The following is a 17,107-nucleotide window of genomic DNA, read 5'->3' as shown; positions in this document are numbered from 1 at the left end:
GGAAGGAAGGAAGGAAGGAAGGAAGGAAGGAAGGAAGGAAGGAAGGAGTAGGTCATGCAAAAACATTAAAACTAAGATGTTGCAAGGATAGATATTCAGGTTACATAAATTGTCACAACCATCTTAATTATCTTAACGACTGAACAGATATGTGTGTATGTACAAATGAAAGTGGGAGAGGTTTGTAAGAAGACAGAGTACCCAACACAGTTATCACAGATTAACTTAAACACTATAAGTCTGAACTTATTTTTATTAGGTTTTGTCAAAGAGAAGCACAGCACTAATGTTACTTTTTCTGTTTTCTGTGTCTGTTACAAGCTCTTAATCTACAATTTTTTAGTGAAATTAAGTGGAAAGAAGCAATCAATATGCATACATATTTTTTTTCAAAGAGTAATTTTGTTTTCAACTGACCTACACATCTAAGGCCCAGTTTTGAAAGTTTTGAGCAATTTACTGGAGATTTAGAATATCAGCACGTAAGGCCTTTGATATCAAATGGTCAACATGAGCTGGTATTTTTTCTATTTCTCGTTTTTCTAAAGCAAAAGCTGAAAAAAGAAAATAAATCTTAGGGTGAAAGCTGGTTTTAACTGGTTTTGGTTGAGTGTAAGAGTGTAAGTCACAAGACTTCTAGACTATTCTATGGATACAGGCATTTATAATGCAAGGCTACATGCACATTTGTACTGTTTCTGAACATTTAGAATTTTGTATGGACAACAGAGGAACCAACAAGATAGTTAAACATACATTGCACTACATGTGACAAAAATTGTTGGTAATTTTGTCAAATATCAAAATACCTCCTTCTAATTCATCCATTCAAATACGAAAATGAGCAAATATATTTTGCTACTCAACAGTGACACAGAATGCCAAAATATTTTTTCCACATTCTACTGTCAACACTGCATAGTGTTATCTACAGCATAGCTCTTTCCTGGAAGGGATGCAGAGGCCAAAGCATACTGACGTAATAGGAAAAGCATTGGGAAAAAAAGTATGCGGGAAAAGGAAGAATAGGTATGTTTTGTTTAGAAGCCTGAACAGTCCTCCTATTGTAGGAACACCATGTGATATGAATGACTCATAAAAACAAAATCCTCCTGACAAAACAACTCTTTTATTATTTCTAAATTTGCAGAACTCATTAAATGGAACTCAAATTAAAAAGGAAGGTGTCCTAACTAAGAAGAGATATCAGTCACATGATAAAATTTAAGAAGGGGGGGGAAGTAATTAGAAGAAATAAAATCTCCAAAATAATGTACTGGGAAGCTTCTCTGTATGAACACAGACAATACAGGAAATAAGCAAGAGGAAATTAAAATGACAAGCAGTGATACACTGTCTGAATTATCATGTTCTCAAATTAAATTTAGTGGTCTGCTTGTGGGGATTCTAAATCACATGGAAGAATAGCAGGGAGGAGAGGAGTAAGGAGTTGTCAAGTCAGTGTCTTTACAGAATGACTTGAATGTAATTAGAATGACTGGAATATAATTTGACTGTGAAACAATAGCAATTAAAGATGTGATTGAAACCTACGTCCAAATTCCTACTGACTTTAATAGAACACTATATTACACAAGATTGTTTTTAAAGTAGCAAGTTTCAACCCTGGATGTAATGTTCTCACAATAAACATTTTTTCTCAGTACTTCAGTGGACACTGAATAATTTTTCTTTGCTTTTTTTTTTTTTTTTTTTTTTTTTGCTTGTATTTCACTGATATACAGACTTTTTTTTTCCATTAGATCAACTTATGTCCCATCTCTACCAGTGCTTGCAATAAAGCACATATTTGGTACTCTTTCCTGAGAGAATAACAAATCCTGCAGCTCTTTAAGTTGTAAAGCACTCTTTAAAGGTAGGCTGGAAGAACAAAGTCACAAGCTTGGGAATTAGAGACAACACACTGTTAATAATGCAGACAAGCAGGAGGGCATAATATTTATTCTTTTTCATGCAATTACTAGTAAAAAAGATAGAAGACATAAGAATGCCATTTCTACTGGGCGATAGTCATTTTAATGAAAAAGCTGGACAATTTTAGTGTAGATACGAATAATACAGAAGATTATCCTGTGAAATATCTTGTTATCACAGAAGAATTAGAAGTTTCTACAACAAACTGCAGATATTCATGATTTTTAGTATTAGTCATAAAAAGGATCCTGGAAAAATAATGACAATTACCTTATCTTATGAAAAGAAAGAATACCTTTCTATGAAGCAGAATCACATGCTTCTGGACAGTAATTGAGAAAAGGATCATGAAATGATTTTTATTAACTTGATACTTATGTCATTCTTTCTAAATTCATAGATCTGATAGATTGGTATGTAAAATTACAGTATTGGTACACTGTGTCAAACAGTGTGAAGATAAATGAAAGGTAGCAGAATTTAAGACTTCTGAAGTAAAGAATTTCAGTGATGGTGTACGAGGAAGATGAGAAAGTACCTGTGCATTTAATTATCTGATGGACAGAAAGAAAAGGTAAGACTTGCTTCACATTCTGAAATGTTACCAATACTTGGAAGAAATACCATATTTTTTCCAGAACTGACAACTGTCAATATTGGCATTTCCAGGAATGCCATTTCTAGGATTCATTGACATGAATTTTATTGAATGTATATGATATACTGTGGGAAATATTCAAATGCTCAGGATCAATCTACATAGTTTTTCAACAAATTACCTATAGGGGAGACTGTATATGTTTCCATTTTTTTTTCCTTCCCCTTATATAGCTTTCAAAATCTGCTTTCCAAATGCCTGACCCAGATTTAAAGAAAAAAAATTATATTTAATCTGTAGCATTACAAGGAAATGCTTTATGGTTTCACCCAGGATGGGACTGAAATTTGTTGTCTAAATTGTTAAAATAAATATGAAAGTAGTAATTTCAAGAGAATCTCTTTTGAATTTTGTGCTTGCTCTGCATTTTAAAATAGTTTACTCTGGTGATTCAAATACATAACAAAATAAAACAAAGAAAAAGAATAAAAAAGTTATTTTGCAACTTTCTTAGGTTAAGATACAGAATTTTTTTAAAAAATAAAAACATATCTGCTAGCAAATTTTCTGAATAAAGAACTAAAAATAGCAATGAAAATAATTTTGACTAACGAGTATCAGTCCTAAGTCAAGTTTTCAACAATGATAAATCATTCTCTGGCCTTTGACTTCATTGGAATTGTATATATTTATATGAGAAATAAATATGTATTGATATTTCATTTCTGTTTCACATCTGACACATTAGTCTACCATTGATACATTAGATAATAGCTTATATTCTTAACATTCCAGATAGAAAGATTTATGGTATTCTAAGGTAAACCTGTATAAAATGAAATATACTGTTGAATCCAATCATGTTACTGTAAACATCAAACTGTGAAACTGAGGAAATCACTACAGCCTTGCTTATTAAGCACTGATAAGGCTTACTCTTCTCCTCGACTCTTTCTCGACTCTTTCATACTTCTGTGATGTAAAACATTAAAGAAAAGAAACAAACAGTAATTCTGCTATTAGAAGTATAACTAGATAGCTTGATCACTATTAATAATTATTAAGTCAATGAAGGCTATTTGGGAACTGTAATATATCTGTGTAGCACCAAAGAAGAAACAAAATGTATATTCCAGTTTCAATGTTTTCTCTTTTTAGAAATGATATTTTCAATATTCTCACCTTTTCCCCAACACCTCCAACAGAGCCGATTGAGCCTGGGGGACCTTGAGGACCCTGCGATGACACAAGATGATAGTTATTCCAAATACAGTTATCCCCAATATACTGCTTATTACTGAATTTCAAAAGCAATGTTAAGAGAAAGAAAAGTTCTTACATCAGCTCCATTAGGACCTTGTGGACCTCTTGGACCTGGAGGACCAGGTGGACCCTGTATCAAAAAGACAATTTGGTATATTTAAAAAAAAGGTAAGATAAATAGTTCTTTGTTGTTGTTTGCCAGTTAGAAACAATATCCTCAACCTTTAGAGGAATTTTAGTCTTCAGTGTTCTACAGCAGGGCTGAATTGCTTCCAATGCATGAGTTCAGGAGGGATCCAAGCTATATGGTACCTGAGTTGAAAATGACCTGATTAGGACTCATGAAGACTGGTTTCCTGAATTGCATTTTTCCTGCAGTTTACCTATACACACTTTCTTCTGTGCAAGGGCCCCAGAGTAGCTTATCTGTCTGTTAACAGCCATGTGATGGTACTGCACCATGGTGACTACAGATGGACAACAATAAAAAAGGCTGGCAATTGTTGGATGCATGTGCGTTAGGTAGACAGCTTGCATCTCAGTCAGGACCAGCCCAGAGGCATCACTGCACTTCAACAAATATAGACTCAAGATCACCCCGAGAAACAATGTAGACATAGCAAAATAGTATTAGCCTGCAATTACAATCCCATGGAAAAAGTGCAACTGATCCTTGATGGTATAGTAACAGTGCCCTGGAGTTGCTATTTCGGAATAGCAGCTCTGAATTCTCCAGTGCAGTAGTCTCTCCTTATTCTTCTTCATTCCTGACTCTTTTTACCTTGTCCTGTCAGACACGCGTAGCTACTTCTAAGTATTTTCTTACATAAATCTTCATCTTAAAGATGAGGAGATGGATTCAGGAATGCAAAATAAATTCCAGAGATAGCTCACAATACACAAAAAAGTTTCATGGTCAGGTAAAGAATTCAGGAGTAGCTTATCAAATGGTGAGTTTCTGAGAAAAGACAGTAATACATGGATAATATTTATTGTGAGAATGACTAGTGGGGAAGAAAACTCACCATTGGGCCCACATCGCCATTTTCACCTTTTTCACCTGGTGGGCCAGGCAAACCCTAAAAATCAAGGAAGAAAAAAAAAACCAAACAACTGTTAGTAGAGTATCTGCAATAATGAGATATAAATCAATATGAAAAAATAGAAATCAGATCCACATGTGAAACTTGGGCAGGGGCAGGTGGAGGGGAGAGAGGACAAGGAAAGGAACAAAACACCAAAATTTAATTACAATAAATAAATCAATACATAAAAGGAGCTTTTCATGTTACAGCAAATGCATATGTAGTCCTGAACTGTTTAAACAAGGTGAGACAGAAAATAATAATAATTAATATTATTATTTATACACAAATGCTATCTAGGGTGGCTGAATTCAGGAATATTGCCATCATTATCCAAACCCCATGTGTGTGTTTGGGCAATATGATTTATGACATATATATGTCAACAAAACATGATCGAGGCAGCACAGTGAAGTGGCATGCAAAAATGTCTAAACTACCTCAGTACTGGAAGCTGTAAAACTGCATTAGCAAGGTGTCCAGTGGAGGTAATGAATCCTGCTGAGAGGCACTGCACTGCTTTAATGCAAACTTTCTTACAAAGAAAGTGTCCAAGTTTGTCTAGTAACAAACATCAAGAGAAGGAAAATGAAGGTGATGCTAGTACTGATTCTAGTATAGTTATCCCACCTAGAAACAATATCACTCCTAAGTTGGCATTTCTAAATGCAGGATAAAATTTTGGCTTCTGTATCGTGCAGATTACCCTGAATCTGGAGTCAATAACATTACAATATTGATATTACATTAAGATCTGGTTCCAAGTTTCATCTCCAGTGTTCTGCTATTTTTAATGTATCAAATTATTACTACCAGATTGGAAAACGTAATTTATTGTCTTTGCTACAGAACTGTATGAAAATTATGAAGTATCAGCGTATCAACACTATATATATTTGTCAGCTGTCCTCCTACTTTGACACAATCTGAACTGTAGAAAGGCTCATCAAAATTCAGAGGTGTACCTTTTCTAAAATAATGTAAGTTTCAATTATCTACTATGGTGAAAACTTGGCTGACATATCAGTGAGTATGGTTATTGTAAAAGCCTATTTACTATTAAATAATCAACTATTAAACAACACAGTTGTGTTTTTTTATAGTCCTTTTGCTTGTTTTAAAAGTTATAATCTCAGACCCTGATTTTGCTAATGTTAATATAAATATTAAATTTAAAGCACAATTTGTACAGTTTGCAGAGGATGGATTTATGAAACTTCAAAGGTAATTAAACATTTTCTTGATATTTCTGTCTTCAAAAATTCTCAAAAGCCATTTACTGAACACTTATTCTAATGCAGAAAATTTCTTACTGATTTAATGATATGGTATTTCATACATCATTGGACATGGCAGTTCCTTTTGGCAAGAAGTAGTGGTTTGTCATTTTATATTTCAATATTTAAGTAAAATTGCCATAAAATGATCATGAGATCGCTTAAATATGCACATAGATTTTCAAATTTTCTTGATTTTCAGCTTGCTTTATTAGAAAGCCCTTTATTAAAGAAACATAATCTTAAATGTAATATTTTATATATTAAGGAAATTCACAGTTAATAAGTATTCAAAATTCACCATTATTACCTTTAAAAACAAAATTATTTTTATGTAATATCCACTTTAAGTACTATTACTACAATCTAATTGAAGTAAGTGCAATATACTTACCATGGAATATTAGATACATGAAAGTGAAAGCTCTTAATCCCAGCAGCTCATTGTTGCTATGAGAACTGCATTCCTGAATAAAACAATCTCCTGATTTCTCAGTGACGCTTTATAAGTAGAGGGTAAAACAGTACATGAATTTACCTGTAAGCCAATGGGGCCTGGAGGGCCAGGGAAACCTCGAGGACCTTCATCACCTTTTTGCCCAAACATTCCTTGCTGACCTCTTGGACCTGGCTCCCCATCACCTCCCTATTTGGAAAGAGCAAGAAACAAAAACATCACAGGTCTGAAAACAGAAGAAGCTCTTGTGATAACACACTGGACAAACAACTGGAAGAGGGCTCAGAATTAGCTCTAATGTCATCACAAATGTATATACCAACCTGATGAATGAAATCTGTTAAACAAATGGAACATCAGACTGTGTCCTGGTTTAAAGCAGATTAAACAATACAAGCCTCACATTAATTTTCCCTGAACACCTATTCTCTTTCATAAACTGTGTAAACATTCTAGCTGTTGAATACCTGCATATTAGTAATATATGAGTAACACACAGTCTGACCAATACTTACTCCTAAAAAATTCATAACTTTTGAAAATAAACCCACAACTTTGTACTAGGTGAATTTTAAAAAGACCATCTCTTTTAACTGCATTTAGTATCAAACTGATTTGAACACTGAGTGATAAAAAAAAATATCAGACAAGTTGTCTGAAGGGATGGTCTCTGTTCACTGCTTATAATATTTCATTTTTAATAATGAAATTTTAATAAATAATAGCAGTACAGCCTCATTTATAATGAACAACTGAATTTAAGGGCACAATGACACAACTGTTATTAGTAATCTGAAATCTGTTCCTGAATAAGTAGCACAAATTACCATGTACTTCTAAGAACTATGAAGCATGAAATGATTTTTAGCAACATTGTGATTTGCTCTGAATAAGCTACTTACAGCTATGCCAGGAGCACCAACAGGACCCTGGAGACCTGGTGGACCTGGAGGACCCTGCAACAAGCATTGAAAAGGAAGAGTGAGTACTCTGGCATCTGGAATGAGATAAACAGCAAATATATTTGCATGATCAAATGCTATTGTTTTTACATTTCTCCATGGAGAATGTAATATTATTCATAAGACCTTTCCATTCATAACAAATAAGCAGTTTGTTCAGCTCTTAAAACTCAGATTTGCATGTCCATAATAAACCTTAAACTGGCATTTATTGAAAGTGCTTACATTTGTAATGGTTTCAGAAAATTTAAAATAACTCCTGTGCAAGCATGAAGCAAGATGGAAACTTTTTTTTTTTTTAAATTAAAAATATCAGGCCTTTTAATGAGAATTAAGCAATCACCTAACAATTTACACTCTGCATGGGTTGAATTCTAGCCTGTCATTTCTGATGACAAAGAAGTTTTCTGCAGTTTCTGGCTTGAAAAATCTAATTCAGTGCAGAAGTGTGCTTGAATTTGTTTGAATACCTTGCTAAGGCTACAGTTAAAATATTGCACCCTTTATGGGAAAAGGAACTTAAGTCTTGCAAATTATTTCTTTCTTTGGGTTCTGTGTGTATCTTAGAACATCTTATTTTCTAGGTAGCTGGAAATTTTAAACAATATTTTTCTTCTCTTTTCTAATGACCTTTTTTTCCTTTTACTCTATGAAACAATGGCATGTATGATGTCAATACGAGAAGCAAAGCTCTCTTGACTCTATTGTGAAAAATCTAAATTAAAGCACTCCTAGGAATGCTCTTGTAGATTGGAAGGATTGCCATGAGAAAGGGAAATAGCATGTATGAATTTAAAAACAGTATTGGAATGCCCGTCTTCTACACATTGCAGGATGCCTCTGCTTTTTCCTTCTTTTTACAGGGCCCAGAACAAAACTTACATATTTTTAATCTCATTAAAATGTTCATTTTGATGTGACGTGTTGTTTGAAAGTACTTTGATACTGACTAATTAAAAATTATTTGGTTCATCCAGATACCCTTTTCTATTGCATTAACAATAAATTTGTGTTATCCCTAATTGAATATGAAAACATACTATATTTTTTGTTAGGTGTAGTACAGTTAAACTTCAAGCTTAAATTTTTATTAGTTTCAGAAAGGGAACTGAAGATATTTCAAGCTCATCTTAAACAAGAAAAAGGGAGCAATTTTTCCTTGTCAGTGTCCTTGCTGTGATGAGCAAATAACCACTGAGGATTTTATGGGTGTGCAGATACTGTAAAAATCTACCCCTAATGTCCAGTGATTTCAGAACTGCGTACTTACTTTCTCTTCAGAATCTTTCAGAGGTGACTAAAAAGGCCTTTCCTCTGCCCCATATACATCTGTCAGCATGTTGAAAGGAAAGTAGGTTTGAAATAAATTCTGAAATCGTCAGGGTTGAATGAGTGCAACTGAGGGCAAATAGGTTTCAATACATAGGACTCCAAACAGAGTAAAATGCATGCCTTCAAATGAGCAGACTCTAACAGTGGATAGTGTATTTCATGGAAAACATACAGTATTTACTAATGCCTTACACCTTGAGATTGAGAATGTACATGATACATTCTCAAATGATTATACTGCAGACACCTTATTTGTAAAGCAGGTGTGTGAAAATGAGTTCAAATACATTAGTATTCACTATGGAAACACTGGTCACAGTCTAATGCTCAGTATAACTAGCCAAGCTAAAATGGTCTGAAATACAAAACTCCAGCATATATTTTTTCTGATTTCTCTGATGAACATCTTGATGAAGAAGAAAGTCAAAGGTAAGAACAGAAAGATATGCATGTGATACGTGCAGAGTTCAAGTGGAACTTGGCCATGACCTGTTTCATATGCTTCCTCTGCTCTCTCCTTTAAATATTTTTCTATTTATAATATTTTTATATTTATGCAGAGCCTGTATTGTAATGGATCTCTTTAGGGGGACAAAGAGGAACAGAATACATAACTTTGTACTCCACAGCTGGTTTACCACTGCAAAAATAAATAAACGAAAATTGATTTTCAGTTAACTGAGAAGTCAGTCATTTTGAAAATGATTATTTTAAATGCTTTCATTTGATAAATTAATTTTACCAAGTTAATCAAAACTAAAACAGCTTAGATTATGCAAGAGTAATTTTAGTTCAGAAGCAGGGTTTTCCAAACAGCTTGGTTAGATGTAGGTTTTATGAATAAATGGGTTTTATAATAGAAGTGCATTCATATGTATAATATTGCATTCCTTGTGTAAATAGGGCATTGCAAGTAGTTTATTATAGCACTTGTGATATGATCTAATGCAATGGAATTGTGAAAAATACATACTCAGCACTGAAAACTGCAGAAGTCTTTCTTTCTCACATAAATAATTGAAAAAGACAGCCTTATCTTTAGAAATGAACAAAAGTAGAAAACCCTTGCCATTTTCTTGACATTTTATCTCCACATTTTTTTCTATAAAAATATAATAAAACTAAATTGCTTGAAGTTGTTTACATCTTCCCATAAAATATCATCTGATTTTATGGAAGCCATAAATTTGCTGTGGATTTCGAAAGTAATCTACTTCTATGATACTGCATATATAGTTATAACAAGCAGAGTGTTTTCAAGATAGCAAATGTGCTTAGTTGTGAATAATTCTACGTTGTGTTCTGAGTTTTTCTACCTGAAAACCGGTGAAATAGAAGACTGAATTTTTGGCTAAGAAACAAAACAAAATCCTAATTTGATTCGTTTTGAATTTTAAAGTGGGAAAAGCTTGAAGGAGGAAATGCTTGAACTGCAGCAGTGATTTTGAAATCCAAAACCAGCTCAAATTAAGTTATTAGAAGCCTAATTAGTCCCAAATTCACTACTGTGCCTATTGATATTTGAAAATTTGTTTAAGGCATGGCATGTGGAGTCTTTACTGTTCTGAAATACTGAATAAGTTAAGTTCACTCTCCAATAATTAGATACTCTTTTTAAAAAATTAGCTGTATTAGTAGATTTTCTATTAAGTTGTTGTATTCTTTACTGTTATGGCTGAAAAGACAAAGTTGGGTGTGTTCACACAATCCAGACAGTTGATGTAAACACAGTAAGATAATGTGTTCATATTCTTGATCTCTCCCAGTACAAAGTGAACAAATTAAAATGATACTGGGAGGATGCTTAGGAATTAAATTTATCCGTTTACTTTTTAATGATTCTGGAAGCTCTAGGAACCTAACAAACACAATGCATTTTTATTTAGTATTTCTAATAACAGTGTTAAAACTCAATATTATTTTGAAGAAACATTTTTGAAATAGTTCTTTGTTTCTATTCACTAAGGTAGCAACACTATATGAGTAGTTTATGCACGAACACCTTTTATTTATGAAGAATGAAATGGGCAAAGGACTTTGCTACTCACGTTTTCTCCTTTGTCACCTTTACTACCTTTTTGACCCGGTTCACCAATTTCACCCTGTAATTGAAAGTTAGAAGTTAAAGTTCTTGTTTAGAATGGTCTCCTTCACACTTAGCTGACTCCAATATCACAGTACCTTTAAATGTTCCGTTTGATATGATTATTCTGTGTTTTATGTTGCAATTTCAACCGTGAAGGCCTAAAGGAGGCAATTCTGCATCAATCAATAGTGTGTCATTTTAATCTGGCTATTGACTGTTCTACTGCAAAGGCCCCAAAGACCTGGCTTTGAAGTAAGAGTGGTACTCAGGTCTAAACAAAGGAGATTGTGTTCCTCTTGTCACCCTTGGTATGAACTTGTAACAAAAGTATTGTGATTTACAGACTTGCTTAACTGTATGTGACCAAATACTTTTTTCTCAGTGCAGTGTACAATATTTCAAAATTTCAGTATGATTCAAATTGCTAGGAAAACATGTCAGAAAACCTTACCTTATACAATAACAATAATAAAATTAAGTTAAATCACAGAAAATACACTCTGTGGGGAAAATCACACTCATGCATTATAAAAACAAACCTCAAAGTCTTTACCTTTATACAATGCTGACTAACAGAACACTGCCGTATTTAATACAAATGATCCTAAAAGATGCTGTGTCCTGAATTCTGCCAAAAGTTAACAGAATATCTCTGCTGCTAACATATTTTTCTGACACTCTCAACCTATTACCAATGATTCTAAATTACTATTCACCTTGTCACCATCTTCTCCAGGAGAACCACTTGGACCAGCAGGACCAGGAAGTCCTACAGGACCTTGTACTCCATCACGTCCAGCTGGACCTTGAGGACCTTTTTCACCCTGGTTTTGAAGAAAAGGAAGTGATGCACATTATCAAAGGAGTTTAATTAAGCTTTCAGTGCAGGTAATTATATTAGCTATACAGCAACACAGTCCCAAATGCACCCAAAGGTGTTCTAAGACAGCACTAGGTCTTCTATGCAAGTGGAAGCGGGAGTGAATTCAATGCTGCACTCCTCACTTCCCTCCAGTCTCTTACAACTTCTAAAGAATGAGTTCACTAATATTCAGAATCATCATGGAAAATACAAAGGTCTTACTTGTTACTATGAGTCTGTTAAAAAAAAAAAATGTTTATGCATGCCACTGTAGCAACTGGATTACTAAATGGGTAAATTAATTCCAGATTAAAACTTAAAGATATCTTGTCCTAACTCAGACCTGTAAGCGCATGCAGGATTACAACTGTAATACACATACATGTCCTCTAAAACCTTATCTCAAAAATAATTTCTTTCATGACAAATTTCAAGTAACAAAAGTCTTCAAAAGGAAAATGATATTACCTGAATGTCTATAAAACTGAACTTATAAATAATTTAAATTATCTGGATTTTTCTCCAAGCCATATTAAATCCATTCGTATATGATAATATAAATGAATGTGTATGTCTTAAGATTACTGTAAGTGGTTTCACACTATCAGAAATATTCTCTCAATGTATTCAACAAGAGAAACAAGATAATTTAAAATATTTGTTGCAAAAACTTTTTGTTACAAAAGAAACAATATTAGAAATGAAAATAGCAGCATAAGATGATTATAATATATCAGGGATGAATACAACAAGACATTTAAAAAAAAACAGAAGGAAACAATAAATGCTAGAAAACATATCAGAAATTTATACCAAGTAGTAATGGAAGCTGAGGACAAATATGCTTGTGCTTTAATGCAGAGTGTCTGTATATAAATTTTAATGAAAGACTGATTTGAGCATATTACTTACTCACTGTTGGGATAATAACAAGCTTAACATATCTTAGATGTTAGAGGATATGGCAATAAATGTTTTACTATTTAATTAATTTCATACATTTAGTAGGCAAATATTAATATGGTAAAAAGTAACACTCTGAAACGAAAACTCTGTGTTGTCACAGTTTTGTGTGTCTCTGTGGTTACTTACAGGAGCACCCTTCTCCCCTGCAGGGCCTGGAGGACCCTGAGGTCCAGGACGACCTGGTAGACCAATTGGACCAGCAGTGCCTGCTGCTCCACGTTCTCCTGGTGAGCCCTAGAAAGAAAGAAATGTTATAAGAGAATTCTGATTTAGCAGTGTATTTCATGACCTTGGTCAACATTTCACATCTTTGGCCAGCAGAGAAGATACCTGTACTATTCAGTGAGTAGTACCTGCTTTGCATTTTCTTTTCTCTTTTTTTTTTTTTTTTTAATATCATTTTCTGTCTTTACAAACAGAAACCAACCAGGAAAAAACAAAACAAAACAAAACCATCTGCAGAACAGAATGGAAGGCTTTGTATTTCTCTTATACAGACTATAAACTCATTAGTGACTTTGTTTTGTCTGACTTTCTGAGAAGAGATATGTAATTATAGCTTTTATATACATTATGTGGTTGTAGTAGTATTTTTTACTGATTGCTAACAAAATGCTCAACAAATGAACATCTCCATAAATGAAAAATGCTACAGACAGAGGAAGGTAGCTCCAGGTAGCTCAATGCTGATAATTGGGTAGCCTACAGGTGGCATATTTTGAGTTCAATTTGGGCATCCTATCCCTAAATGGGATACTGAAAAATGACTGTTTGACATTAGAAAGAGCTCCCATCACATTACACTACATTTAGTAGTATGAGAAAGGAATAAAACAAACTTAAGGCAAAGACAGCAGACAAAAGAGCCGTTAAAAACAAACCATTAACAGCAAAACAAAACAGAAAAACTTGCTCTGGAGTGCATTCATGCACCTCTTTCTTTTGTCCAGATCCCTCTAAGCACAATAGTTGGCACACACAGTACTTGGAGCAGTCATTTGTTTGGTATGCTCACAGATCTATGTACCAGCCAGACAGACCATATAACTGACTATATATGCTAGTTAGAAGCAATTGGTACTGGGGGGAACTGGAGGAAGATCACCCAATGGCATGAGTCCTCCTCCTATTACAATTGGCAGAAGAAGAACCCATTATAATTACACTTCTGCATGTACTGTCTGTTGGCTAAAAACAGATGCAAAAATATTTTAGGAATATTTGATCTTCACAGTCTGCTATAAACTGCTGAGGAAAAAAAACCAACAAAATTATTGTGGTTTAATCATGGCGCTTGTAGATATACTGAAACTTGGCGTTAGGGGCATCTGTGCCTCTTACTCACTAGAAAACACTTTCAGGATAAGAAGTTAGTAATTACAGATGAAATAGGAAAAAAGCAAACCACCACTTTGGACTTATGAAATACTTTCAGGTCAACTTGGTGCTGTTTCTACCTCAACTGGCCTGTTTTTACTACAGTGAACTTAAAATGGTCAGAAAAAAATATTTCCCCTTTAAACCCTTTCCCTTTGCCTGCAATTCCAACTACATTTACTTCTCAAAAAAAAAAAAAAAAAAAAAAAAAAAAAGAAATTGGAAAAACAATATGCAACAAGGTATGAGCTTCCTCCTTGACTCTTTCTATATTTAACTTAGCTGGAAATGCAGTCTCAAAAGGAATGAATTTGCGATGTGAAGCAGTTGGTACTGTACTCCTGATAACCATATCTTTTGGAATAAACCTCAATCTCTGACACTGAACTCAAATTAGCTAGTATTATTAGAATAGCTCCTGGAATTTCTCTATTAATTTATTTTCACATAAAAGGAATACAATTCACGAGTTCTGAGAAAGTTCCAGGATTTGAACCAAAACATGGGTAGTAGAACTAAAACAGTATCACATACATCCTGTAAGCAGAAAAATGGAGCATTTTAATTTAAATTCAAATATATGTATATCAGAATATAGACAACTGTTATGAAACAGGTTATATGTTTTTCCCTCACAGCCTTTCATGACACATATTTATAAGAAACTGTGATGGTATTGGCACATCTACTGTGTGAATATCCTGTCTGGGAAAGGGGAGTGTGCTGAAATGTCAAATATGCTTGCACTGTCTGGTTTCATTGCACCTAAGCTAACCAACTGCTTGAGTAGTTAGCCCAGCCTTGGGGCAATCCCTAACAGAAAATCATGACATGGCCTTTAGAGAATAGTTTGGTCTATGCTTTCCTGATATTTGTTTCAACTTTTCTTCTAAAAGTTCAGCTTCTTCATATGGAGTGGAGTGATAATCCTTCTTGACTCTCCCTGTTATCTTCCATTCCATTCCTACTTTAATAATTAGACTTAAGAATTCACATACCAGGAATTGAGAAATTAAGAAATAAAGCTTAGTGTTCTACAGTAGATCTTTTCCAGTTGCAGATCTAGAGTCCAATAATATAGAAATAATCCAGAAGCACAAATTTTTATACTAAGTTGTTGGTTTTTTTTTTCTGCCTGTTTAATGCATTCTAATCTCAGAATCAGGTGTAGGGAAACATGAAAGCTTTTTTTACTGAAAAACATAGACTTTCAGCTCCTCTGTTACTTTTTTGACCACCAGGAATAGCTGAGATGACATTTTTTTCACTTCATTTGCACAGAAATGAATTACATTTATGGATAACTGCATTGACAAGATAGTTGTCAAAATCTACATTTTTCAAAATCTAAATTTCTATTTGGAGATGAATGTAGTGTGGGCATCCAGTGCATCACTGTCATAAAAATAACAGAGAACAGGCAAGTTGAAGTAGGTATTCTACTTCAAATACCTTTCAGTGGATTCCTACCACAAGCTGCAGTGAAATAGGCAGCAGAGATGTAAAGAGTGAAAGCTGAAATAGGAAACAAAAATCTAAATGTAAACAACCATGAGCACAGTACTGTGTAGTAAAAAATCTGCTCAAACTACTTAAGGGAGAACAATTTACTGCTTTTGAGGAATAAGTGCATATCTGTTTTTCTCTCTGTCATAATCACAGAGTTTAAAAAAAACAAAAACACAAGAAGTTGGCAAATATATATTTACACCCGTGTTGAGCCTAGAGAGTAGAGAAGGAGTGTTACTGTGTAACAAGTAGTTAAATTCTAATGAACTTTACATAGCTGTCAAGCAAACATAATTTGCAAGAGTTTCAATGTTTCTCTAGGTATGGTTCACACAAGAATTATGATAAAACCCAAGTCAGGAAAGTAATGGATGGTTTCCCATCATGTTCTAAAATTCCTAATAATTGCATTATGCGTAATTTCTTTGAAGATTCATAACACAGTTTTCAGTAGGTCATTCTTACATTCTTGCATAATTTATTTTCCCATGGATTACAATGGGAAGTTTACAATTACACATATTTTTTCCAAATCTAGATGTTTTTTATGTTTCTCATACTTTGAGAAAGTTCTTAAGCACATGTGATATTGTTTATACTTCCACACAATTATTATGTTTACTTACAATAGGGCCAGGTGGACCTTGTGGGCCTTCCCCTCCTTTTAGACCAGCGGGACCCTAAAAGATGAAAAAAATATTTACCTCTTACAATGGAAAATTCTAGTTATTTTTGCAACACATATAACAGGAAGAACACCAAAATCCAGAGAAACAACTAAATAGATTACTTTCTGGTTATATAGCCAGTGGTACTTAATGATGGATACTTGGTGAGTCTTCGCCTATTGCATTCATTTTTAGACATAACTGAAGGTTGTATGAATGAAGAGGATTCATCTATTGTTTTCATTTATGTAGAAACCATGTCAAGTGTTTGTAGATGCTTGATATTGTACCTGCGCTCCTGGAAGGCCTCTTTCCCCAGGGAAACCACGAAGTCCTGCTGGTCCATCTTTCCCAGGAATACCTTGAGGACCTGGGTCACCCTTAAAATATATCACATTTTGATTGAACAGAATTGTTTGAAATGTGATTGTTTGTCATTAACTGAGTACTGAAAATTAAATACTAGGTCTTAAAGAAGATTATGTCCTCAGCTATTCATCTGCTAATTCTTTTATCTTTAATATTATCAATAAAATAGTTTATAAATATGGTTAAGTTTATAACAAATTTTGCCAAAATATAGCATTAGTTATAGAATATAAATGGTGAAAAATATAGCCATAAAAATCCATTGAAAATAATATTCATTAAAAAGTTACAGTGTCCATTGAAAATGGAAGACTGAATTATATAGTAATTAGACAATTGACAGTTTTCTTTTGCCCCACTG

General features: G+C 33.7%; 1 protein-coding gene across 3 annotated transcripts in view; it reads right to left on the bottom strand.

Moving 5' to 3' along the window:
• Positions 1–17,107, bottom strand: part of COL11A1 (collagen type XI alpha 1 chain) — a 131,537-nt gene that overhangs the window by 26,197 nt on the left and 88,233 nt on the right. For all 3 annotated transcript variants that reach the window (XM_042820216.1, XM_042820218.1, XM_042820217.1), the window contains 10 exons: positions 16,668–16,757; positions 16,336–16,389; positions 12,950–13,057; positions 11,712–11,819; positions 10,958–11,011; positions 7,518–7,571; positions 6,697–6,804; positions 4,822–4,875; positions 3,873–3,926; positions 3,716–3,769 (listed from right to left, as the gene is read on the bottom strand). In XM_042820216.1, coding sequence (XP_042676150.1) covers positions 3,716–3,769; positions 3,873–3,926; positions 4,822–4,875; positions 6,697–6,804; positions 7,518–7,571; positions 10,958–11,011; positions 11,712–11,819; positions 12,950–13,057; positions 16,336–16,389; positions 16,668–16,757 — 738 coding nt within the window. The remainder of the gene's footprint in view (positions 1–3,715; positions 3,770–3,872; positions 3,927–4,821; positions 4,876–6,696; positions 6,805–7,517; positions 7,572–10,957; positions 11,012–11,711; positions 11,820–12,949; positions 13,058–16,335; positions 16,390–16,667; positions 16,758–17,107) is intronic.

The sequence above is a fragment of the Centrocercus urophasianus genome, unplaced genomic scaffold (assembly GCF_019232065.1).
Source record: "Centrocercus urophasianus isolate 14NV4802_14NV808 unplaced genomic scaffold, USGS_Curo_1.0 seq_18, whole genome shotgun sequence".
Classification (NCBI taxonomy): Eukaryota; Metazoa; Chordata; class Aves; order Galliformes; family Phasianidae; genus Centrocercus; species Centrocercus urophasianus.
This window is presented reverse-complemented; position numbering and strand designations above follow the sequence as displayed.